General features: G+C 43.9%; 3 protein-coding genes across 4 annotated transcripts; 2 read left to right on the forward strand and 1 right to left on the reverse strand.

Moving 5' to 3' along the window:
- The first annotated feature begins 3,710 nt into the window (after positions 1-3,710).
- gnl2 (G protein nucleolar 2) lies at positions 3,711-16,696 on the forward strand. The gene is made up of 17 exons (XM_086038371.1): positions 3,711-3,798; positions 3,944-4,014; positions 5,922-6,003; positions 6,086-6,180; positions 6,464-6,603; positions 6,805-6,989; positions 7,080-7,146; positions 8,630-8,788; positions 8,876-8,989; positions 9,063-9,191; positions 12,021-12,125; positions 12,226-12,384; positions 13,288-13,395; positions 13,503-13,963; positions 14,883-14,947; positions 15,573-15,661; positions 16,028-16,696. Exons 1-17 carry the CDS (start codon positions 3,794-3,796, stop codon positions 16,169-16,171), a joined length of 2,178 nt encoding a protein of 725 aa, XP_085894497.1. The 5' UTR covers positions 3,711-3,793; the 3' UTR covers positions 16,172-16,696.
- dnali1 (dynein, axonemal, light intermediate chain 1) lies at positions 15,814-18,784 on the reverse strand. 2 transcript variants are annotated; one of them, XM_086038374.1, is made up of 6 exons: positions 18,351-18,784; positions 17,858-17,976; positions 17,623-17,792; positions 17,180-17,358; positions 16,501-16,665; positions 15,814-16,444 (listed from the first exon to the last, which is right to left on the reverse strand). In XM_086038374.1, exons 1-6 carry the CDS (start codon positions 18,429-18,431, stop codon positions 16,409-16,411), a joined length of 750 nt encoding a protein of 249 aa, XP_085894500.1. In that variant the 5' UTR covers positions 18,432-18,784; the 3' UTR covers positions 15,814-16,408. The 2 variants fall into 2 exon arrangements, with proteins under 2 accessions (XP_085894500.1, XP_085894499.1); XM_086038373.1 differs by having other exon boundaries at positions 15,814-16,665.
- snip1 (Smad nuclear interacting protein) lies at positions 18,772-24,091 on the forward strand. Its single transcript, XM_086038372.1, has 4 exons — positions 18,772-19,086; positions 19,303-19,429; positions 22,632-23,176; positions 23,644-24,091. Exons 1-4 carry the CDS (start codon positions 18,941-18,943, stop codon positions 23,900-23,902), a joined length of 1,077 nt encoding a protein of 358 aa, XP_085894498.1. The 5' UTR covers positions 18,772-18,940; the 3' UTR covers positions 23,903-24,091.

Below are 24,091 nucleotides of genomic sequence, written 5' to 3' on the forward strand. Positions count from 1 at the left end.
TCAATGGCGTAGGGATTCCGAGTACCGCTGCCACTCTGAAAACATCTGGATCATCATATGTTTGTCAAATGTCCTCAAACGTTTCCCACGCAAATTCCCACTGCAGTGAATAATGTCCTTGCTACGAGGCATCACGCAAACGGTTGTTAAACTGCGTTGTTTATGACGCATTGTGTACGGGCTGTAAATGCGCGGCTGTTCGCTGGCTCGTGTCCTCATTATTCTATTGGAAATGTTGCAAGAATGCACTTATCTGTACTATAGTTTTCATATGTGACATGTTTCTGTTGAGACATTGTTCAATAGTCCTTACGGGTTCATCGACAGCTAACCAGAACAAAAACAGACATCCATTTTCTATTGCGCTGATCCTCTGGGGTCGCAAGAGGGCAGCCCACCCCGGCTGACTTTCAGATCTTACCGAAACTACTACTTGAGATATGAATGTCCGTGTATGAATACATGTACTGTATTTGAACAACTATGAACACTTTGAACATGACAGCAAAAGCATTAGCAAAGCTGTTTTTGCGTCACGTGCCAGACCTCAAACTGCATTGTGCGCCGCGCCCAGGGGAAAGCCGTCTGTCTGGGTGCAGTGGCGCGGCGAGCTTGAATGTCGCCATTTACAGCATGTGTACCAACTCAATGACATCCTACTTTGAGTTGAAGAGGTTTGCTGTCGTTATTGTCTAAAAAAGACCTCATGGCACCTTGAGAAAGGGAAGAGAACAGACCATGCTTTTTTTGGTCAGCTTGCTCAAGTGCGATTCCCAATTCAAACACTGAGATCTGTATGGCCTAATTCATGAACAGCTATTTGCTGTGACAACTTCATGTTAACATTTGGTTTTATGCTTCATTCGGCCTCTGCCGGAAAATTGAAGGTGTCACATCTTTCTATTCGAAACACAAATTAGGAGCTAGCAGTTTGGACGGATCACGCCGACAGAAGAGGTGAAGTTAATCTCAATTTCAGCATTTGACAGTAAATGCATTATTCTTCTAATCAGAGAAATGATCATTGGCAGCACATGTCTAAATTTTCGTAACATGTAATGGCACGTTCTGTTTTGCGTTTGAAAAAAACCCAACACATACTCAATTGTGTGTCATCTTGTTAGCGGGTCTGTTGTTTAAAGTTAGCTAGTGAGGTGATAATACAGTAACTTTGCCATACTGGCACCGCTGCTTTTCTGAACAGATACTACCAGCACCATCTCTTTGTTCTTGTCTTCATCTTCTGCTTCGCTTCTCCTTTATGCTTGTCTTGCTCGATAGGTTTGCTTCATTTGGTTGTGCTGCAGCCTAGGGATAGGCGTATCCGTCCTTTGGTATCGACACATGCTCCTCATTTGGCATGGATTTCCTTAAGCAAGTATCGATACCAACTTTTTTTTTAAAGAATAGGAGCGCACGCATCATTTTCACTACGCAATGGCGCAGGCACCCCCGTGTCTATTGGAAGATTGGACTGGTCCGTGTCACATGACCAGGAAACGAGACGTGACGTGAGGGTAAAACACGTGCGGTTGCATAGACAGAGAAGAGACGTGTAAGGCATTGCAAAGAGGAAGCGAAGTGTGGTGTGGTGAATTTCACCCGTCCATAAAGTTAGTGACCAACATGTCGCATACTACGGCAACACAATTTCTACAGGCACCTAAAGATAGCACATCCCGTGAGCCAGAGCGAGCTGGCGAGGGGCGGCATACCACAGCGGTAGAGTGGCCGTTTCCCAAACCGGAGGTTGCGGGTTCGGTCCCCGGCCATTGTGACCATGCCCAAGCATCCTTGAGCAAGACGCTGAACCTCCAGTTTCTCCTGATGCTGCATCATCAGTATGTGGATGAGCTACAACGTCAAGCGCTTTGAGTAGCAAAGGTAGAACAGCGCTGTACAAGTAACAGCCCATTTACCAGCCCGTATCTTGAAGAAAGACCAGTCTCCTGCACCATCCGCTGTCCGGCGAAAGACCCTGTTTAAGAATTTGCAAAAAGTCTATCCAGGTTCACACTGTTACCTTTGCCAATGCAGTGATATGGACAATGGCTGTATTGTGTCTGTTCCTGAGTCCTTACATATTATGACCACAATCTAAATTTAACGTGTCTCTCGCACACACACACAGGTAAAAAGGATCATAGAAGTTGACGCAAAATTTACAGTATGTTCTGAATATAAGATAAGATAAGAAGGCCTTTATTGATCCCACAGTGGGGACATTTTCAGTGTTACAGCAGCAAAGATATAGGTAAGACAGGGACGGCAGCACAATGTAGCCATTAATGTATAACATTAACGGCAAACATTCAGGATCAAACCTATGTAAATATACGCAGTAACATGTGTATATACACATGTATATACTCACCAACATACATCTACATAAAAAGTATGAGGAACACTCATTTTAGCCTGTACATAGTACAGAGGAAAAATACTCTAAGTAAGTGACAATACTGCAGTGCTGTAGTGAAATGTAAGCAACAGCATTGGATAAAAATAAAACTAGACTAACAGTAGTGGGGAATGTTGGGTATTGCACGATATAAGCTCAGGTGCAGGACTGCACAATTGCACTCATGTCCGCCAGTTTGTAGAGACTACACAATGTTCTTGTTAAAGAGTCTGACAGCAGCAGGCAAGAAGGAACGGCGGAATCTCTCCTTTGCACAGCGAGGGTGTAACAGTCTGTCACTGAAGGAGCTGTGGAGTGCTGTGAGGGTGGTCCGGGTTGTCCAGCATTGATGAAAGCTTGGCCAACATCCTCCTGTCCACCACCGAGTCCACAGAGTCCAGGGAGCAGCCCAGGACAGAGCCGGCCCTCCAGACCAGTTTGTCCAGCCGCTTCTTGTCCCGGGCCGAGACGCCGCCTGCCCAGGTGCCCGCTCCCTGGAAAATGACCGATGCAACCGCCGAGTCATAAAAGTTCCTGAGTAGTGTCCCCTGAACCCCAAAAGACCTCCGTCTCCTGAGTAGGAAGAGTCTGCTCTGACTCTTCCTATAGAGGGCGTCTGTGTTGTCGCTCCAGTCCAGTTTATTGTTCAGATGAACACCCAGGTACTTGTAAGTTGAGACTCTCTCAACATCGGTTCCTCGGATATTCACTGGTGCAGGTGAAGAGTGATGGCGCCTACCGAAATCCACCACCATTTCTTTGGATGCATGTTTTTTCAGGTGTCTTAAAAGACAATGTGTAGAATACAGTGCCATCTAGTGGTCAACTAATAGAATGCAGCGACCTAAGATGGAAGCTCGTGCGTTTTGAAGCACACGCACGACGGTGCCTCAGAGAGCGCACACGTCGCAAGCCTACCAACAGTTTGTTCGGCAGAGGTGCAAGCAAAATGTCATCACAAACCACTTGTAGTATTCCCTCAAGTCATGAAGTAAGAGCATTGTATTTGTTCCACATGCAGTAGTCATGATGCTCAGGAACTACGTTTGCGAAGTTTGTCTCCTTCGAGTATCCGTAGCACAAAGATGCCGAAATATTGCAGCCTCCTGTAGGGGAGGTGTGCTCCGTGTAATAGAATTAGAGATTACTTCATCTACTGTACGATTATATATTCAAGGAATCACATAAACTTTTATGTGATAGAGCATATTTTTTGCATATTGTTGAAATGAATAGTGGGTTTTTAAAATGAATGAAATTGGTCCATCGCGAGCAGGTCGCACATAAATTGTTCTAAATGAATGTATTTTATATAAACAATTATTTACGTTCAATGACAGGCTCGGTTGGGATAGCTGTCGTCTGTTTGGCTGCCCTCATTGTCGCCCCTGGATGACGTATGTCCGGCTACTTGTACCTAACACGTGTCGCATACAGTCGAACTGAAGAGGGGAAATAACAACTATCACAACTATTCACATTTTCTTATTTAACTGCTGTTGTTTTATTTTTCTGTATCGTTGACGGCTTCGCCGTATTAAGGGTCAAGATGGTGAAGCATCAGTTCAAGGGCAAAAGCTCGATTAATCCCTCGACGTCCAGCAGTAACCCGGGTAAGTAAGCTAACCTCATTAGCCGCTCGATTTGCTTATAGTCAGCCGCCTGACATAGATAAGGTAAGGTAACGACAATGGACAAACTTGCATCGTTTCCGCAGCAACTGCGGATTTAAGAAATTAAACAAGAACAAGCAAAGAGGACAAATAAATGACTGAAATCAAAGTCTAATGTGTTGGACTGTAGCCCGTCATACTTTTAACAAACGGAAGTCAACCACTAACATGACCTTATTACCACTGTAATGAAAGTTGGCACTGTCGATTCCGTACTGTGGTTATGTAGTTTACGTTGCAGACACACGTCTGTCAGCCATCTCTCACACACATATACTATACAATTTTATTTATATAGCGCATTTCACTACAGCTGCAGCAAAGCACTTTACACACGACAACAAAATAGCAATAATACAACAAGTGAAGGCATTAAATTAACACAAAATACTATATAAAAAACTGCCAATCTCACACCGAACCAAAAGCCAGAGAATAGAAATGTGTCTTATCAAAAGGGACAGAGAGGGGTCTTGCCGAACATTTAGTGGAAGGTCATTCCAAAGGGAAGGTCCAGCAACAGAAAAGGGTTGGATCCCCTCCGAGGCGCCGCTTAGTCCTCGGCGCATCGAGCAGTGCTTAGTCGGCCGACCTGAGGCTCCGAGAAGGTGCGTTGGAGTGGAGGAGCTCGGAGAGGTATGCCGGGGTGAGGCCAATTGAAGACTTGTAAACAAACATAAGCATCATAAAATGAACCATAAAATGCACCAAGCGCCAGTGAATGGAGGCCAGAATTTGTGTTACGTGCTCCGTCTTCCAAGCTCCAGTAGCAGCATTTTGGACCAACTGGAGACGCTTGTGAGAGGACTGGCCGACTCCAAAATCAAGTGCATTACCATCACCTAGCCCGAGATGCAACACAGGCATGGATTTGTGTTTCTAAGTGCTGATTAGAAAGGAGGAGCTTTATCTTAGCCAGTTGTCTAAGATGAAAGAAGCTGACTTGCCGGTCCAATTTAAGATCAGTGTCCAATTCCAAAGGCAAGTTTGAGGCTGTTGGCTTTAGATATGAAGCCAGGGGCCCCTGGTCAACAGGGTGGGATGTAGAAGAGCCACTGGAACCCAGCACCATCACTTCTGCTTTTTTTTTTTTTTCGTTGGAATGTAAGAAATTCAGTGACATCCTGGCTTTGATGTCCTCTAGACAGGACAAAAGTGGTCTAAAGGAGAAAGTGTCTTTTTTGCTCAGCGGGACATATATTTGACAGTCATCCGGATAGCAGTGGAAGGAAATAGCGTGTTTTCAAAGGATGGAACCCATCCATCCATCCATTATCGATACCGCTTATCCTCACAAGGGTCGCGGGGCGTGCTGGAGCCTATCCCAGCTGTCTTCGGGCAGTAGGGGGGGGACACCCTGATTTGGTTGCCAGCCAATCGCAGGGCACACAGAGACAAACAATCACACACTCACAATCACACCTCGGGGCCATTTAGAGAGTCCAATCAACTTACCATGCATGTTTTTGGAATGTGGGAGGAAACCGGAGTACCCGGAGAAAAGCCACGCAGGCAGGCACGGGGAGAACATGCAAACACCACACAGGGAGGCCGGAGCTGGGATCGAACCCACGACCTCTGAACTGTGAGGCGGACGTGCTAACCAGTCGACCACCGTGCCGCCCAGGATGGAACCCAGGGGCAGCAAATACAACTAGGACAGCAAGGCTGCGATTTTTATTTAGCGTTGTGTAGGTGTACACCACTGCAAATTACAACCACAATACTTCATGTTTGAGATAAGGATCATTCCTTTGAAAAGTCACAATAGCTAGTTTTATTGTTTCAAGTCGATTCTAATGAAGTGATAATTATTGATAGCAAAATTATTTGTGTGTTTCTGTTAGATCGGGTCAAGAGTGGCGGCAGCAACATGAGGGACCGCACCACCATCAAGCGTCTGAATATGTACAGACAAAAAAAGAGATGGTAATTCATTTGTTTTGTTGTGTAATTTCATAGAAGCTGCTGCATTCCTGTGCTTGACTTTAATTTGTCTTTTTGTTGCCAGTAACAACAGAGGTAAAGTCGTCAGGCCCTTACAGTACCAATCCACTGTGACTCCCGGGACAGTGGCCCGAGTCGAACCCAACATCAAGTGGTTTGGTGAGGTCGCTGACAGATTTTTACCATTCTAAGTTTAATTCACTTATTTCCCTTAATAATTATGTATATATGTAATTGAATGGTCCTGATCATTGAGTGTTTTTTTTTAACATAGAAGGTGCGTTGTGTCACCTTTTTCATATGTAATCACCAGAGTGTGTACGACTAAAATATTCAACTTGCACAACAATAACAAGATTTTGCATTCGTTTCTGACACGTGTGACAGGTCAAATTGCCCCAAATGTAACACAAGGGTTCATTTGAAACTTTTTGTCCTGCAGCAAACACGCGGGTGCTCAAGCAATCATCCCTGCAGAAGTTCCAAGACGAGATGGGCGCAGTGCAAAAAGATCCGTACCGCGTCGTGATGAGACCAAGCAAACTTCCCATGACGCTGCTGCACGACCGAGTCAAAGCGCACGTGAGTGCAAACCAAGCTCATGTTATACAGTGGAACTCAAAACGTCCAGCACAGTTTCTTTTAGAAACTATACTGGCAAATCGATATGTGTCAACATCGTGAGGTGGCATTTGCGGTCCAAGTGAGATGTCTTAACAATTAAACCAAATAATATGGCGGTAAATAGCCACAGTCGATAACTTGCGCTCGTTCTATTGACAGAACTCCAGGGTGCACATTTTAGACACGGAGGCTTTCGAAACCACGTTCGGACCCAAGGCTCAACGGAAGAGGCCCAGTCTTGTGGTGTCCGACGTCAAGGACCTCTTGGAGCAAGCCGAAGCTACGGCTGTGAGCTACAGCGCCCACAAGGACAAAGACCTGGTGACGGAGGACACGGGGGTCCGGTAAGGCCCGGCGATGGATAATGACTTTTCCACCGTATCCCGTGGGCCAATAAAACACCGATTTGTGACTACTAAGCCTTTTTGCAACAGGGATGCAGTCCGTGAAGAGATCTTCAAGAAGGGTCAGTCCAAGAGGATTTGGGGAGAACTTTACAAGGTATTGTTTCATGCACAAGCGAAGGATTCGGAAATCGACCAAACTTTTCAGGGAAAATCTGCCTTGAAAGTCACATCGCACATCGTCAGTCCATAACAGAACAGCCGTTTGTCCTGATCTGGTTCAAATCACCCCATTTTCAGTGGGCGGGTCTGTGCCATTCAAATCCCCCTGTACCAGTTGGCAAGTGCCGAGTGCAGCTTTCGTTACCATGGCGAACACGGGTGGCGCTAGGACGGATTGAGGTCTACTATTAAAAGTCAGCATCTATAAAGACTGTATTGTATTTTCACTTGCGGAAGCAGCACTTCATCGCCAAGAGACCCAATATTTTGTCTTTAGTAGCAACCATATATTGATTTGAAAGCTTTATGACCATCCCAGCTAGTGGTTACCGGTACCAGTGCCGTACCGTGATTTTTCGGCGTCAAAAACGGCTCGATAAGGCAAGTATACATACCGCACAGTGGCGCCTGTCTACCGACATGTGGGAAACGCCTTAAGTGGCACGCCTCCTTCTGCGTGTGTGCAAGAGGAAGATGGCCTCAAGCAGGGAAACAAGCACCCGCTGGCCCTCCGCACTTCATTGAAAAGCATGACACGCAAAGTGTCATATCTGGATTTTTTTTTTTTTTTTTTTTTTGCTAACATGGCCGACAGCCATGGCGAGCCGACCAACGTGACAAAGTCCGCCTGTAAGGCTTGTTTTCAAACGACCGTGGCTCGATGCGGGAACACGTCCAATCTGGCCAAGCACCTCGCTGACCGGCCTCCAGAGTTAAACCGCCAGTTGAAAGAGCGACAGGTCGTGATGCATTTCGAACACTTCCCTCAAAAATAAGTCAAGTGTGAGTTATTCTGCTCACAATTTGACGAGGCATTAGTCTAGCTGGGAGTGGACTAGAGAAGAGGAGACAAACATACACACACACACACGAGCAGCATTATCAATGAAATGAACGCCTTTGCTTGAGCGTAACGGTCCAAATCTATTGTCAATATCTACAATGGATGACATGAAATGCAGTAAAATAGGTGAATGTTTATAGTGAATATGTACAAAGATTGACATGTATACATACATTATGCTTCTATGAACATATAGATGCAGACCAAGTGGGCTGTGTGAGGACAATATTGATCCCCATGTTTTCCTAGCAAAGAACATACAAATGGTCAAAGAAATGTCAGACGTTAGCTCGGACATTATTTTTCTCTTCAATAGTGTTTAACCGCGTTTGTGATGCGTGCAGAGGTTCACGAGTATTTAACAATGTTTGAAATGTTATTTTCAAATCAAGCATATCCTAGTATTTTGAATTCATGAAAAGTTCTTTTGTCAGTTTTAAATTTGCTGCTTTTTTATATTTTTGCGGAGGTACTTTCCGCAAGCATAGTATCAAAGTACAAATGTTAGTATTTTTTTTCCAGCTTCAAAAATCCCACTAATCCCTCCTCCTTGTTGTGACTTTGGCCGCCGCAGGTGATCGACTCATCCGATGTGGTCATCCAAGTGCTGGATGCCCGCGACCCAATGGGCACACGCTCGCAGAGTATCGAGGCTTACATCAAGAAGGAGAAGTCGTGGAAGCACTTGATCTTTGTGCTGAACAAGTGTGACCTCATCCCCACTTGGGTCACTGTAAGACCTCCTTCCATCCATTTCCATGGATACATCTGACTGACTCTTGAGCAGCTTGACTGAAGCTTATGTCCTTGGTTGCACCAGAAACGCTGGGTGGCGCTATTGTCCCAGGAGTACCCCACCCTGGCTTTCCACGCCAGCCTCACCAACTCGTTCGGTAAAGGCTCCCTCATTCAGCTCCTCAGGCAGTTTGGCAAGGTAAACACATGAAAGCCCTTCAAACACAGCTCCGGTCAACTGAAAATTCTTTTTCCATTTTTTCCCTTTGCAGCTCCACACGGACAAGAAACAAATCAGCGTGGGTTTCATCGGTTACCCCAATGTGGGCAAAAGCTCCGTCATCAACACGCTACGCTCCAAGAAAGTCTGCAACGTGGCGCCCCTCGCTGGCGAAACCAAGGTAATGTTTCTGTTTTCAAACCCAAACCCAAACCCAAACTGCTCGCACGACTAATCCATAGATCACATGTAGAAAGCAAATGATCAAGTTTTAAGGAACAGAGACATGATTAACATTTCTGATATTTCTTGTTGTTGTAGAACTCAACGCGAATTTACTCATAGAGCACTTGAACGACAACTGCAGCTGAAACAAAATATTGTTCACAGCCAATAATAAATATACTTTAATGAAAAAAATCTTTAAAGGGGAAGTTGACCCTAAGATTGTATTCACGGTGATAGGTTCCATGCGCGCCCGCTATTCTCAACACAGCATTCTAATTAATAATGCATTTTTGGAATATAAATTAAGCAGCCAATCAGCGTTTTTGGAATATAAATTAAGCAGCGAAATCACCCGTTTGCATCCATCTCAGGCGGCGGCCATTTTGCCACTTGCTGTCGTCTGAAAATGGCATCACAGTTGCTCAGGTAACGACCGATCACTACTCACCTGTTTTCTGAGTTTGGCCATATGACATTGGCAAGATACAATACAATACAATTTTATTTGTATAGCGCATTTCACAACTGCTAGAGCTGTAACAAAGCACTTTACATACAAACAAAAAGATAGCCATAATACAACAAGTGAAATCAATAAATTAACATGAAACACTATGTACAATAGACACCGGAAAAGAGCCGAAAATGTCAAGTCTCAGGTCGGATCAAAAGCCAGCGAATACAAATACGTCTTCAAGCGGGTTTTAAAAGTGGACAGCGAGGGGGCTTGCCTAACATCCAATGAAAGGTGATTCCGAAGGGAAGGACCAGCGGCCGAAAAGGCGCCATCCCCTCCGAGGCTCCGCTTAGTCCTCGGCACCTCGAGCAGCGCCTGGTCCGCCGACCTGAGGCTGCGGGAAGGTGCGCCCGTAGGAGTGGAGGAGCGCGGAGAGGTACGCCCCGGGGCCAGGCCATTTAATAACTTGTAAACAAACAGAAGCATCTTAAAATGAACCCTAAAACGTGCTCGATCTTCCAAGCTCCAGTTAGTAGGTGGGCAGCAGCATTTTGGACCAACTGGAGACGCTTGAGAGAGGACTGGCTGACTCCAAAATATGGCGCATTACAGTCATCTAGCCGAGACGTAACAAAGGCATGGAGGACTGTTTCTAAGTGCTGATGGGAAAGGAGGGGCTTTACCGTAGTCAGCTGTCTAAGGTGAAAGAAGCTGGACTTTACAACAGCGCTGATTTGCTGGTCCAATTAATTTAAGAACACTGTCCATTTCAAACCCAAGTTTGAGACTGTTGGCTTTAGATATGAAGCCAGGGGGCCCAGGTCAGGTCAACAAGGTGGGATGCAGACGAGCCACCGGGCCCGGAGACCATAACTTCTGTTTTCTTTTCATTGAAATTGAAGAAATTCAGTGACATCCAGGCTTTGGTGTCCGCATAGCAGTGGAAGGAAATACCATGTTTCCGAAGGATGGAACCCAGGGGCAGCAAATACAAAGAGAACAACTATGGCCCCAAAATAGAACTCTGTGGAACGCCATGCGATAGAGGGGCAGAGCGGGACTCAGAGGAACCTAGGCTCTCAGAAAAAGTCCTGCCTGTCAAATAGGATCGAAACCACTCTAGAGCGCATCCACTCATGCCCACTTGGTGTTGCAAACGAGCCAAAAGAATACTGTGCTCTACCGTATCGAATGCTGCAGTCAAATCCGACAAAACGAGACATACCGTACATGGTGTCATTTGCCGGGAGGATGTCATTAAAAACATGTAACAGGGCTGATTCTGTGCTATGCATCTTCTTGAAGCCTGACTCTAAAGCCTCCATAACATTATGTTCATCCAAGAAAGATCTTAACTGTGCGTGCACCACCAATTTTAGGACTAAAAGGCAGCTTGGAAATGGGTCTAAAATTGGATAGCACAGCTTGATCAAGGTCGGGTTTCTGAAGCAGGGGTTGCACTACAGCATGTTTAAAATGTTGGGGGACTACACCAGAAGACAGGCTGCTGTTGATAATGGCCAAAACGAAGAAGTGTAGAGGAACGGAGTCATAAGGGGAGCCAGATGGCTTAATATGGCAAACCGCAGCTTCCAAAAATGTCAAGGAAACCGGCTCAAGCGACTCAAACACTGCTGAACAAGGAATGCGGACAGGCGGGATCAAATGTGGCGTTCGAAACAAGGGCCCTAGCGGTAGCAACCTTGTCAACGAAAAACTGCAAGAATCTGTTGCACGTTTCAGGGGACAAGTCCGTGATTGGTCGTTACCTGAGCCCCGAGCGACCGTGATGTCCTTTTCGGTCGACAGCAAGTGGCAAAATGGCCACCCCCAGAGATGGCTAAAAACGGTTGGATTTTGCCGCTCGGTTTATATTCCACAAACCCACATCCGAATGCTATAAACACAATAAAAATCACAAGGTCGTGTTTAGACTAGTGGGGCTGCATTGAACATGTTGTCAAGAAAATATTTGGTCTGACTTCCCCTTGAAGAACGTCAAACCAGTCACAGACATTTAAATAATGGTTGTTGCTCCTTACACAGATGAAATAACGATAGAAGTAGTCATTAAGGTCACATTTTTGGCAATATTCCCATGCAATAAACTAGCAGTAAACTCTTCTGTATTTTGAAACGATTAAGAAACAATATCAGTTTGATTATACATAACTGCTTTGGTCATATAGTTCGGCCTTAGGCTAAAAACCAACAAGTCGAATAAACCGTCAATGAACTGCGGATTTTGAATCCTGTTTGACTGTGCTTTGGGAGTGACAGACTCGACATTGCATCATCGTTTGTCTTGCAAATGGCCCCCTCCAGGTGTGGCAATACATCACTTTGATGCGACGAATCTTCCTCATTGATTGCCCCGGTGTGGTCTACCCTTCAGAGGACAGCGAAACTGATATTGTTCTCAAAGGAGTGGTACGTTTGGCATTTATTGCTTTCCATTTTTGTGTTTGAAGTGTGCAAAAAGGCTTGTTGCTTAAACTGTGCTCATTCGCCCCGCCCCCTCTTCATGAAGGTTCAAGTGGAGAAGATCAAGAGCCCCGAGGAGCACATCGGGGCGGTGCTGGAGCGGGCCAAGGCCGAGTACATTCAGAAGACGTACCGCATCCCCACGTGGAGCTCGGCGGAGGATTTCCTCGAGAAGTTGGCGTTCCGCACCGGCAAACTTTTGAAGGTCTGAGAAGGCGCTTGCTTGGAAGTGACAGAGCAATCACCTTTTTTTTTTCAAAGGTGTTTTTGATTTTAGCATGTTGAATATTTGACCGTTTTTCACATTTTAATTTTCCTTGCATGTTTAACGCGCATTTTGTCATTCATTTTGCATGTATTTCATGCATTTTTTAATTGAATGTTTTTTTTCTTTTGATTTGTTGCATAATTAGAATATTTTTATGTTTTTGGAATAGCTGATTGTTTTTAATTGTATTTTTTCCAATGAAGCGTATTTTTAAGATGTACATATTCCTTTATTTATGTTACATACAGTGGTACCCCTACTTACGAAATTAATTGGTTCTGGAAGAAATTTATTAACTAGAACATTTTGTAAGTAGAGACGATTTTTCCATGTAAATGCCCTAATCCGTTCCAAGCACCCCAAAATTCAGACATGTTTTATAAAGCATAAAATTGCATCAAAAGGTGTAACAAAATACATGTTACAATTGGATTATTTATTGCACAATGAGAGTTGTGCATAATGTAAAAAAAAAAAAAAAAAAGAATAGAGTAAAGAAAATAAAAATGATGGTCGTTTACCTTTGAATTGTTGTCCTCATCGCTTTTTGCCCTCTTTGGTTCGTGCTCTCTCTCAGATGCGGTTTTTGCCTGGCGTTTTGTAAACAACTGATTTAATAACGTGTCGACTGTCGATACATTGCGGTCCTATTCTTTGGCGAGATCAACCAAATGCATCCCTTTTTCATACTTTTCTATTATCTCTTGCTTTGTTTGTATGGACAAAAAAAACTGACTGTATATAGTTTGTATTAGAATATTTTAGTAAATGTCATCCTTTACGTTCATAGGAAGCTATTTGTCAATGTGACAAAAAAAGGTCTTTTGTTGTATTGTGCAGGGTGGAGAACCGGATCTGCCCACAGTGTCCAAGATGGTGTTGAATGATTGGCAGAGGGGGCGTATACCTTTTTTTGTGAAGCCTCCGGGCCCTGAGGGCGACCAGGAGGTAAACGATCTATACATTTTATAGCTGTTAAGTCTTTTGTATTAATTACTACAGACAAAAGGTGTTTCAGTGCATTTTTTTCTTTTTCTAAATGACCATTTCACCAGGGACCTTTGCCAGTGAAAGCTCTCCCAGTGGCAGTAGACAGCGTGCAGGAAGCCCAGACGGAGGAGAGCGCCCACACCTCCGCCTCCACTGAAGACCAAGAGCAGCAGAAAAAGCGGCAGAAGGAGGAACTTGACAAGATTTTGTCCAACGTGCGGCAGAACTTCGGCAAGATCAATGTGGCGCCTGAATTCAACGAAGAGGACCTGGTCCCTGTGGAAATGCCCGACTTGGACATCTCCGGCTCGGAGGCCGAGGAAGACGAAGGGGACGAGGACAGTGAGGAAGAGGCGGGTGTAAAAGAAGAGGAGAAGGAAGAAGGAGGCAGTGAGCCAGCCGCCGAAGAGGGTCCGGTCGCTGGGAAGAAGAATTCCAAGCAGGTGATCCGCGAGCTGGACGAGAAGATCGCCAAATACAAGCAGTTCTTGGACCGGGCCAAATCCAAGCGCTTCTCTGCCATCAGGTCCGTGAGCTCTCAACCAAACTTTTTCCTGTCCTGTGTTGTTGTAGCCATGTTGGACATGTGGGAGGCTGGCGCAGTTGAAGCACAGGAATTATGAACCAGGACTGTTTGGAGAGGGGTCCGTCCAATTTCGGCTCTTTTGAAATTGGGGGGGGGGGGGAATCTGACAATTTAAATTATGGCTGCAGCTCACATACACTTTATTGTGTTTAATAATGCAAAGTCATTTTTTGGGGGGGAACAGATTCATCAATGGGATAATCTGCAAAATATTCAATTTGTAAAAAAAATATTGATCAGCTGCAGCTCTATTGAAGTTTAGAAAATCTGACAAAAATCCTGAAAGTGTTCAAGAAAGAGAGTCAAACACAAATGGCCCAGAAGGTCAAGAAGGTTTCAAAGTGGGAATTGATGTTAAGACTTTTGAATTTGCATCTTAGTTCTGATAAATGCTCAACTTGTTTTATACTTGTGTAACAGTTGGTTGGTCGTCAACATTTTATGATGCTGGGATTATTTCTTTTTCCATTTCAGTTTCCATGAAATGTTCCATTTCAGAGGAACATTTGTGTTTTTTAAACATATTTTAAACTGCTTTTAACATCAGTCATAGGGCATCAAAACTTGGACAGAAAAGAGCAATGCGGAAAAAGAAGTAATGGAGAAACGCAACGCAGCTGACTCATCATAGTCAATAAAATGGATAAATACTGTACATTCAGGATGGTTTTTTTGTGTGTTTTTTTCTTAATTCTGGGTTTTGTCGTAGGGGGTCCATGATAACCAATCTTTCACGCACACACACACACACACACACAGTAGCTTGTTTTCGACCAGTTGTTACTCATTTTAAGAAAATCTAAATGGAAACTAACTTTACCTTCATTTTCTTTTTTTATTTTTATTTCTTTTTTTACAGGATACCAAAAGCTGATTCAGACCAACTGTTGACGAACATCAAGACCAAACAATCACAGATGAAAGGTAATTAATAATCACATCAAAAGCTTTAAAGCTTTTCCATTCAGGACAACAGTTAAGACCACAGCAAAATCGCTGAATGATGGCATGTATTGATTTTAATTTGTGATTATTTCTTTATGTATTTTACATTTTTAGTCACTTCCAATGTGTTTGTAACCACTTGGGAGTTCAACACGGGCCAAAAATAGTGTCTCCTGATAACATTTTATTCTCTTATAGTCGATCAAAAAACAGAATTATTGGAACAGGATTGTCTGTCTGAACTTTGACGGTACTGATGCTAGTGTGATTTTCATGGCGTAGTAGTGTTGCACATCCGCCCTCTAGTGGTATAAGATGGAATCAATGCTGAAGTACACTTCACTTGGATTTAACGTGTACGTTCACTACATTTGCATTTAAAAACTTTATTTTTAAACATTTACTGAGGTACAATTTTTATTTAATTTTAATGCGCAATGCATGTTAATTGAATCATCATTTAGTATTTTCCCCCTCAACAACCGTACATTACTAGTTATTATTGAGTTAGACACACTCCCAAAATTGTTTGCCTTTTTTTCTGGCATTTTGTGAAGGTACTAGTCTCATTTTTATTTGATTGATTATTTATTTTTAATTCTAGCTGCTACTCAGCGAAACAGAAAGAGGAAACCTGATGATGACGAGGAAGATGACCCATCCGCCCAACAACCCAAACTCTCGTCCAAAGAGGTAGAAAACTCATTCCCACCCACTCGCAATTTGTTTTAGTTAGTTTGTGTGTACTTCACTTTTTGTTTATAGACATTTATTTATTTTTGTAAATGTGCATCACAAAAAGGGAAAAAGACAAGGGTGAAAAAAACCACCTAAAATGGGGTATAGGTATTAGGTGCATTTTTACATGTTAATATGTTTATATGTAGGTAGTGTAGATACATTCAAATATCTTTTGTGTTAAAGATATGTAGTTGTGGCTTTGGATCCAGAATGTTTTGTTTACAGTATGGAGTTCTTGACTTTGTGGTTCTTGAAGAAAAAAATGACCATAATAAAAGAATATACTGTCATTCATTTGTGTATTTTTCACCTCCACAGCGAAGAGCGATGGATCGCGCCCACCGGTCCAAGAAAGTCGGCTCGCGCTACTACGAAACGCACAACGTCAAGAACAAGAACAAGACGAAAGATACCCAAGCAACAACACCAGAGAGCAGAAAAGCGAAGAGAGCAAAGCGCTAAAGGCTAGCAAATAAATTATATATTTAAAAAAAAAAAAAAGACTTAATTGTGCTTTATTTGGAATGTAAGACATGTGATTGTCTAAAGTACATTTTGAGGCCCTTGGGGAAAGTCTAACGTCAGCTTTAAATGCAAACTAATGTACAGTCATTTTTTTGGGACTTGATGTGAAAAATCATACATTTGCCTACGTTTCTAGTCACTTAGTGTAGCGACAGGATGCTTCGCAGCTTGGAATTACTTCTTTGGCGTGGCCATTCCTTCCAGCTGGACCTAAGCGGGAATACAGATGTGAGGAAGGGAAGTAGTGAAAGGTCGACGTGCTCTACCTTAAGCTGCCGGTTGGTCCTCTTCAAAAATTGAATCTGCTCCGCGTGCTTCTTTTCCTGCGCTTCCCGTTTTTCCTCCTCCCTTTTCTCGTTGGCGACGCATTCGGCCTTTTGCGTGTTCAGCCGCGTCGTCAGCTCCTGTTTCTCTTTCTCCAGATCGTTTATCTGGATGTGTAAAAAGGGGTAGAGCAATCAACATTTTGTCTTTTGTCTTTGACATGACTACGAGGGTGTCACACCTGTGGGGGATGGGGGAGGGGGTTGGGCGGGGGGGGGGGGGTGGATGGCATGGTAGTACCTCTCTGCATTCAGACAGTATAGTTGCTTAAAGGTATCTCTGGATCTTCAGCCAGCCTAGGTCCCAAGTCATGAGTAGAGCGTGCAGGTTATGTAAATTAATCGAATTGTGAGATTAAAAATTGCTGAAATTGAGAAGGTCTCGCTTAAACGTTATACAATACAAGCAGATCATAAATATTTCACTTGATTGTTTTATTTCACACGCTGAAAACCCCAACTATTTGTATACAAGCTACTAAAAAGTCCATTTTCCAATTTCATTTCCCCCTTAACGCTACCATCTGCTGGAAGTGCACCTGAACTGCAGTTAGTAAATCCCAGCGCCAGGAATGAGTTGATCAAATCAAATACGGTGTGTGGTCCAAAACATGTATCTTACTCTTTGCCGCATGTCCACCTTGTCCTGCTCGGCCTGCAGGGATTTCCTCATGCCGAAGACCACGCTGCTCTCGTACAGGGTCTGGTAAGCGGCGATGGTCGTTTGGATCTCGTCTCGGACGCGCAGCAACAAGAGGCCCCGTTCGGCGCAGTTGATGCACACCTGCCGGATCAGCTCGTCTTGAAAATAAATGAATAAATAAGTCATAAATGACTGCCGTTTTTATTATTGACATCACAGTTGACAACCAATCGCGACCCAACAGTTTCCGAGTTTGGCCATGTGACGTTCGCAAACCGTTTCCTGAGCAGCTGAGAAGTCATTTTGAGGCACCACCATACAGGTAGTTGCTCTGTATGCATGCTGGGATGCATCAACTTGCTCTTTAGTTCTCTATTATTATTCGCATAAAATCCCCAAGGTTACTGTCATCAGTTAGTTACCGAAGCACTGAGAGTACAGGTCCCTGCGCACGGGGCAGATGCCCGTCTCTAAGGCCCGCCTCTGCTGCAACTTCCTGTCCAGCACTTCCTCCAGGTTGACCACGTCGGCCCGTGTACATGGCGCACTGGACACCCGCTGCACCCACAGCTGGCTTCCCTCCATCCATTCCCTAGGAGGTTACAGTCTGGGTTTCTTAAGGTGGTGTAAAATGGATTGTGGAGGGGGTGCACCCACCTGGGCGGAAAGATGACGTTGAGGATTTCCTCATTTTCAGGTGACCCTGATTTGGTTTTAGGCGGGGGGGGCACAGGGGAGTCCGCAGGCTGATGCGGGCTCACTTTGAATGGACGCCCCTGCAGGAAAACAAAAAAAAAAAGCGCTTTTACAAGGGGTTCCGAAACGCTTGGGCTGATTAGACCACTTACACTGCCGAATTTTCTCAAAAGCTGTCAATTTTTATTGAATGAAAAAAGTCGTAGTATTATGAGAATAAAGTCATGTTTTCAAGAAAAAAAGTTGTAGACCGCGATTTGAGATCCACTTTAGAATACAGATCACACGAATATGTGTTAAACAAAACAATCACTATCAGTCAGGAAAAAAATGTTAAATACAATGGCTACACTGTTTAGAATTTGATGTAAGCCACGTTGATGTCATTTATTAGAAACCAATACTGTTCGTTTCTCAATTTTCCATTGTTTTATTAAAAATTGTGTCCACTTACCTTTACTAATTTCCTAACGGTGCCTTTGCTGATTGAAACCGGAGTGTCATATTTGAGAAGGGACTCTGTGGGCTCACTCATCTTGTAGGAAATGATCTGAAAGTATTAGTTCTTTTGCGAAAATTCCAGCAGCGGGTTAGTTTCGCCGAAAAACAAAAAAGTTCGCGTTGACGTTTTCTGTCGTTATGGCAACATTCTCCTACTGGTGTCCTTTGTATTCAATCCGGGTGGGGAACTTTTTTTTAACGACGTTTTCACTCATATATTTCGTTTGCATCAGAAGTAAAAGAAAACAAAAGCGGATTTTTATTTATGAATGTATTATTATTTGAAATTATGTCTGAGTAAGATATTTTCCTTTTCTTTTTTTTAATTCAAAACGGAACCATTGCGACAAGCAGTTATTCGCCGAGGCATATTTCGAATATACTGGTTCCGGCTTTCTACAGGAAGCGGAAGTAATGAAACCATAACTAACCTAGGCTAGCTCAACTGCTCTACGTTTAAGTTTGTTTTCGAGGACATGAGCATGTGCGTCTGAGCCAAAGCGCTTTACAACTTCTACTAGCGATTCTTTTTCTGGAAAGCAAATGGCCAAAGAAAAACGACACAAGAGACGGGACTCGCCCGAAGTGAAAGTTAAGGTGAAACAAGAGAAGCTAAGCCCAGCGAGGCCGCACAGAACACGCCGCTCGCCCAGTGACAACAGAAGCCCACCGAGAAAGAGAGCCAGCAGGTCTGTTTGTTCCTTTCTACCAGACAATTTGTTTTAAATCTTATTTTCCTGTTGTATAATCTAACGCTTGGTAAAAAAAAAAAAAAAAAGACAATATACCAATGAAGTTGTTTAGCTTGCTTGGCTATCCGTTAGCATTTGTTGCGCAATAAACAACATCAATCAATTAATGTTCATCTTATTAAGTCTTGTTTGGTATGTGTGCGTTTCATCCAGGTCGCCTGTCAGAGCAAGGGACGACCGCTCGGCCGGCAGGAGAGAGACCTCTTCCCCTGCCCGGCGAGGCAGCAGATCCCCTCGGAGAAAAAGTCCTCACCGCAGTGCCAATGTCAAGTTAAAGCGGGTAAATTAGTCTGTTTCTTTACAGAATTAATCCGATTTAAGTTTAACATCACCACCCTAAACAGTTCAGAAGACTGTAAATCAGTCTGATTACCCACCCATGGATTCAAGGATGTGCAGTGGGTGGTTGTTTACATTTTGAATGGCTTAATGCAGTGGCTCTCAACCTTTGTACTTGTATTGCCCCCTAAGTATAGACTTGGTTCTTCAAGTACCACCGTCAGGACCAACATTAAAATGTAGAAAGCATAAGAGACAGAGGTTTCAAGTAGTGTTGTTCGGTCGATGCCGATAGTGTACCGATACCAGACTTTTGGGGCGGGGGGGGGGAGATATTTATGAGCATTTTTTTTCTTGTAATTCTAAAGAACTGCATACTCACTTGGATGTAAAACCATTGCTGTCATGGCTTGGTTAGACTTAAAAACTTTTGTGAAACAGGAAAAAATAAATAATATACACGAGATCTTTGAGGGGGACTGAGTCGGATTAATTACAAAAGCTATAGGACATTATTATAAAAGTTTGTTTTGAGTATTGGTGACCCATTGCAACAACTTCCGCTCCCAAATCCACTTTCAAAACCAAAAACAAGCAGAAGAAAAATCCAACAACTTCAACTCCAAAATCCAAAATTGAGCAGGGTTTGTTGTTGCGGTCCATTTCCCTTGTTCATGCTCGCTGCCGCCGCCGCCGCCGCAAGCTCTTGGTGCTTGTTCACATGTTTCGTCCTCAAATATTTTATCAGGTTTGACGTATTGAACCTGGCCACTTTGGTTCCGCCCCTTGCAACATTCGCTCTAGCTGGAGTTTCTATGTTGAAGTAGTTACATATCGCCGACATATCTCCTGCGTACAGTGTTTCAACGTTGCGCACGACGCCAAATCCGACTCTGTGTTTTCTTGCTTTGGCATATCATAACGTCATTGTAAACCAAACGATGGTTGAATAGATTCGTCGCGTTGCCGGTGGGTGCAAAGACAACTTGCACTTTATACGTCTTTGATGGCCGTCTTCCACGGCGAACCCAAAATGCAAGAAATAAGCGATTTTGACTTGCCTTGCTTGTTTACAAGTCGTTCCTGTGGCGGTTCGTGTGCCATTTTTAGGTCTGTTACTCTGTTAAAACGTTGAGTAGGCGACGCGGCGGGGTAACTTGTGAGCACATGCTTCTGAACAACACAAAATTAGTATTAATAATCGTTTTTTTACGATGTAATGGTGGAGTGTAATAATCGAAAATGTAATTGAATTTTGATTAATTACACAGCCCTATGTTGTAACATATACACACACAGAATACGTGTGTTGAATAAACACCCTATTTCCATAGCTCTTCGAGCTGGTGAGATTGCGACATGGGCTGGATATTAACATGCATGTACATTTGGATAAGGCTCTTCTGTTTCCCTCCGGTGTGCGTCTCTCAAATCTGCGCGCTGCATTCAAAGAATGATACCAGTATCAATAACCAGCATCGGCGCTTCATTTGTTCGTACTCGCGATGCCGATACCAGCATTTTAAGCGGTATCGGGATACTTGCCGATACCAGTATCGGTATCGGAACAACACTAGTTTCAAGTCTTAAAAGTACTGCATATTTAATTGCAACATTGCGCATAATTTTAACTTGGGGAAAAAAACATTTCTCAAATAATGACTCAATTAAATTGTATTGCACATAAGAGTAAAGTTGTAGCTAAATGAAAGTTTAAATTCTCGGCAAAAATCTAAATTCAGCAAAAGCAGCAAAATTAAAACTGACAAAAGAGCTTTACATTTTAAATAATGTGTTATTAACTCAAAATATTAGGATATGTTTGATAAGAAAATGTGCCATTTTTAGGTCTGTTACATTGACTCCACCAAGAATTAATAATGACTCAATGTAATGCCGCTTTGAATGTGTGTGTGTGCAGGCGTGTGTCTACTCTTCTCTAGTCCTCTCCCAGCTAGTTGAATGTCTTGTCAAATTATACCAATTGTAAACAAAATAATTCACACTCATTTTTGAGGGAAGTGTTAGAAATGCATCACAACCTGTAGCTCTTAACTCATTCAGTACCAGGTGTTTTCAGGTGTTTAAAAAAAAAAAAAAAAACAACATTTCTGTCATTGAATGGCTGGACTGTGAAAAAGACATGTAAATATGTCTTTGGGATTGAATGAGTTAAAGAGGAAAGTCAACCCCCCAACATTTTTTTTCGAGAATATATTCTGTGCAGGCCCACTAGTTGAAACAAGGCATTCTGATTAATTTTGCATCTGTGGAGTATGAGTTAAGTAGCGAAATCAGCCCCTTTTTAGCCATCTCAGGGGGCGGCCATCTTGTCACTTCAATCAACTGAAAATGACATCACAACTGCTCAGGGCTCAGGTAACTACCAGTCAAGGCCACGGCTCAGCTTCAGAATACAGGTGTCGCGACGCCGCGCGTGGCCGTACACAGTAGGTTATTCAATTGCCGGAGCAACTCTGTCCGCTCAATCATGTCAACGGGTTATTCGGAATGTTTCCGAAATCCGAATTTTGACCTTAACCCGAATATTGACTGCATGTAAACGTAGTCACTATGGCGCTGGGGACAAAATGGCGGAGGAGGCACGGACGTCGTAAAGTCGAAACGTCGTTGGTCACGTACGTCGTAATTCGAGGACTTCCTGAATAAAATGTTGATTATCGGAAAATTAAAACCAGTCGGCTGTCCGTTATTAAGTGGGAAAGTTTTTTTTTTTTTTGTCTCCTTTATCTTTAACCAAGCAAAAAAAAAAGTTTTGATTTTTGTACGAAAGTCCAAATATTTGACTAGATTTTCAGTAGGACGTCTGAATACCAAAATATTCGATAGCTGCAGCCCTAGTTTTGTTAAATATACAGTGTGTAATTCTCTTCATTCAAGTGGGAGTGGCATTGAAGAGTTTGAAGCAAGCATACTTGGCTCTCTTTTTATTTTGGCTGTTTTGTTTTGACTGTTGGCTATCTGAGAAATTTGATCAAATAACTGCATGTAAAAAATGAAAACGTGAGCACAACATAAAAGTTAGCGCTACTTTGACATTTTGTTCAAGTTTGCTGCCGTCATCCAGCGTAGGAGCGCTGAAGCTCGCTTTGGTCAAATGTTTGAAAGCAAAAGAATTCACCGAATGATTGTTTAGTTGAAAAGGTTTTTTCACAAGCTTTCTTTCATTCTCTGCAACGCAGGAGCGCGACGAGCATCGTTCCGGCGGAGATGAGCAGAGAAGACGAAACGAGCAGCCGGAGGAAAGGCGCAGCAGGTGGGAATCGGAGCGGCCTCAGGAGAGAGAGCGAATTGGCGGCGACAGACGCCGGGAGCGGGATGCCGCCTCCTCGCAACAAGCGGAGCGGCGGCGGCACGACGAGCGGCGGCGGGAAAACCGTCAAAGGCGCGAGGAGAACCAGGAGGCGGACTTGGGCCGTCCGGAGAGCGCCGGCGACAGCCCGACGGAGCCCCCAGCCGACAAGGAGAAGCCCAACTTCGGCCTGTCGGGGGCGCTCACGGAAGACACCAACACGTTCCGCGGAGTGGTGATCAAGTACAACGAGCCGCCCGAGGCGCGCATTCCCAAGCGGAGGTGGCGGCTCTACCCGTTCAAGAACGATGAGCAACTACCCGTCATGTACATTCACAGACAGAGTGCCTATTTGTTGGGGAGACAGCGGAAAATCGCAGACATTCCCATCGATCACCCGTCCTGCTCCAAGCAGCACGCAGTATTTCAGTACAGGTAAGGACGAATAGCCTCCAAAAAAGACATATCTGCCGGTCCCCGGTATTTGCTTTGGCCCGCAAACAACGCAGGCAAATTGGAATCTGCAAAGCGTCGACACCATCCACCTGGCGCGTACGCAATCCTGAACCCACGTTACATCACATGAGCCGCTGTGTTCGGTTGTTAAAACTATTAAAAACAAAGCAGCCTCACATGAGGCTCATCGGTAATATTAGTCAGCAGATGAGCCTCAAGTGTGCGCACTAGGACTTTACAAAGATGTGAAGTCATTTCTCGCCATTTACACGCAATAGTGCTGTCAATGAATGAAGGAAAATTGTGACAGCAAAGTGACTGCATTCATAGCTGCATTAGGAGAGATGAAAAAACAAAATTGGACTCACTAAAAAGTATGTGTGTTGTTCCCCTTGAAATGGCTTTTACTGGCAAGCTAACGTGTATTTATTTCTTCACTTGTTCAGAGTGGCGGAGTTCACGCGAGCTGACGGCACTACCGGCCGCCGAGTGAGACCATACATCATCGACTTGGCCTCGGGCAACGGCACTTACCTGAACAACCAGCGCATCGAGGCGCAGCGCTACTACGAGCTCAAGGAGAAGGACGTGCTCAAGTTCGGCTTCAGCAGCCGCGAGTACGTCCTGCTGCACGAGTTCTCCGACACCAGCGAGGTGGACGCCAAGGAGGAGCCGGAAGAGGAGGATGAAGGCCTGGATGAGTGAAAAGTACATAGATGACATTTTATAACTGTGTCTTTTGGGACACGATTGATGATGCAGTCCATTGTGACATGCCTGTGTGTATAGATACAGTAGATATATACCCCCTTTTTTATTTTCTCACATCAGGGGCGTCTCACAGCAGTCATGTAAATTTACATTTTTGTACTGTAAATAAAGACTGTCAACTCA

The sequence above is a fragment of the Filicampus tigris genome, chromosome 8, assembly GCF_054856515.1.
Source record: "Filicampus tigris isolate MCC_2025a chromosome 8, RoL_Ftig_1.0, whole genome shotgun sequence".
In the NCBI taxonomy this organism is placed as follows: domain Eukaryota; kingdom Metazoa; phylum Chordata; class Actinopteri; order Syngnathiformes; family Syngnathidae; genus Filicampus; species Filicampus tigris.

Bases quoted from the DNA above. Each gene is read 5' to 3' on its own strand.
- gnl2 (XM_086038371.1), top strand. The intron at 8,990-9,062 runs GTAAACACATGA...TTCCCTTTGCAG, and splicing joins TCCTCAGGCAGTTTGGCAAG to CTCCACACGGACAAGAAACA. The intron at 12,385-13,287 runs GTCTGAGAAGGC...TGTATTGTGCAG, and splicing joins GCACCGGCAAACTTTTGAAG to GGTGGAGAACCGGATCTGCC.
- dnali1 (XM_086038373.1), bottom strand. From the start codon at position 18,431: ATGAGTGAGCCCACAGAGTCCCTTCTCAAATATGACACTCCGGTTTCA. The intron at 17,977-18,350 runs GTAAGTGGACAC...GTTTTCCTGCAG, and splicing joins CCGTTAGGAAATTAGTAAAG to GGGCGTCCATTCAAAGTGAG. The intron at 17,359-17,622 runs GTAACTAACTGA...TTTATTTTCAAG, and splicing joins CCTGTACTCTCAGTGCTTCG to ACGAGCTGATCCGGCAGGTG.
- snip1 (XM_086038372.1), top strand. From the start codon at position 18,941: ATGGCCAAAGAAAAACGACACAAGAGACGGGACTCGCCCGAAGTGAAA. The intron at 19,430-22,631 runs GTAAATTAGTCT...TCTGCAACGCAG, and splicing joins CCAATGTCAAGTTAAAGCGG to GAGCGCGACGAGCATCGTTC. The intron at 23,177-23,643 runs GTAAGGACGAAT...TCACTTGTTCAG, and splicing joins CACGCAGTATTTCAGTACAG to AGTGGCGGAGTTCACGCGAG.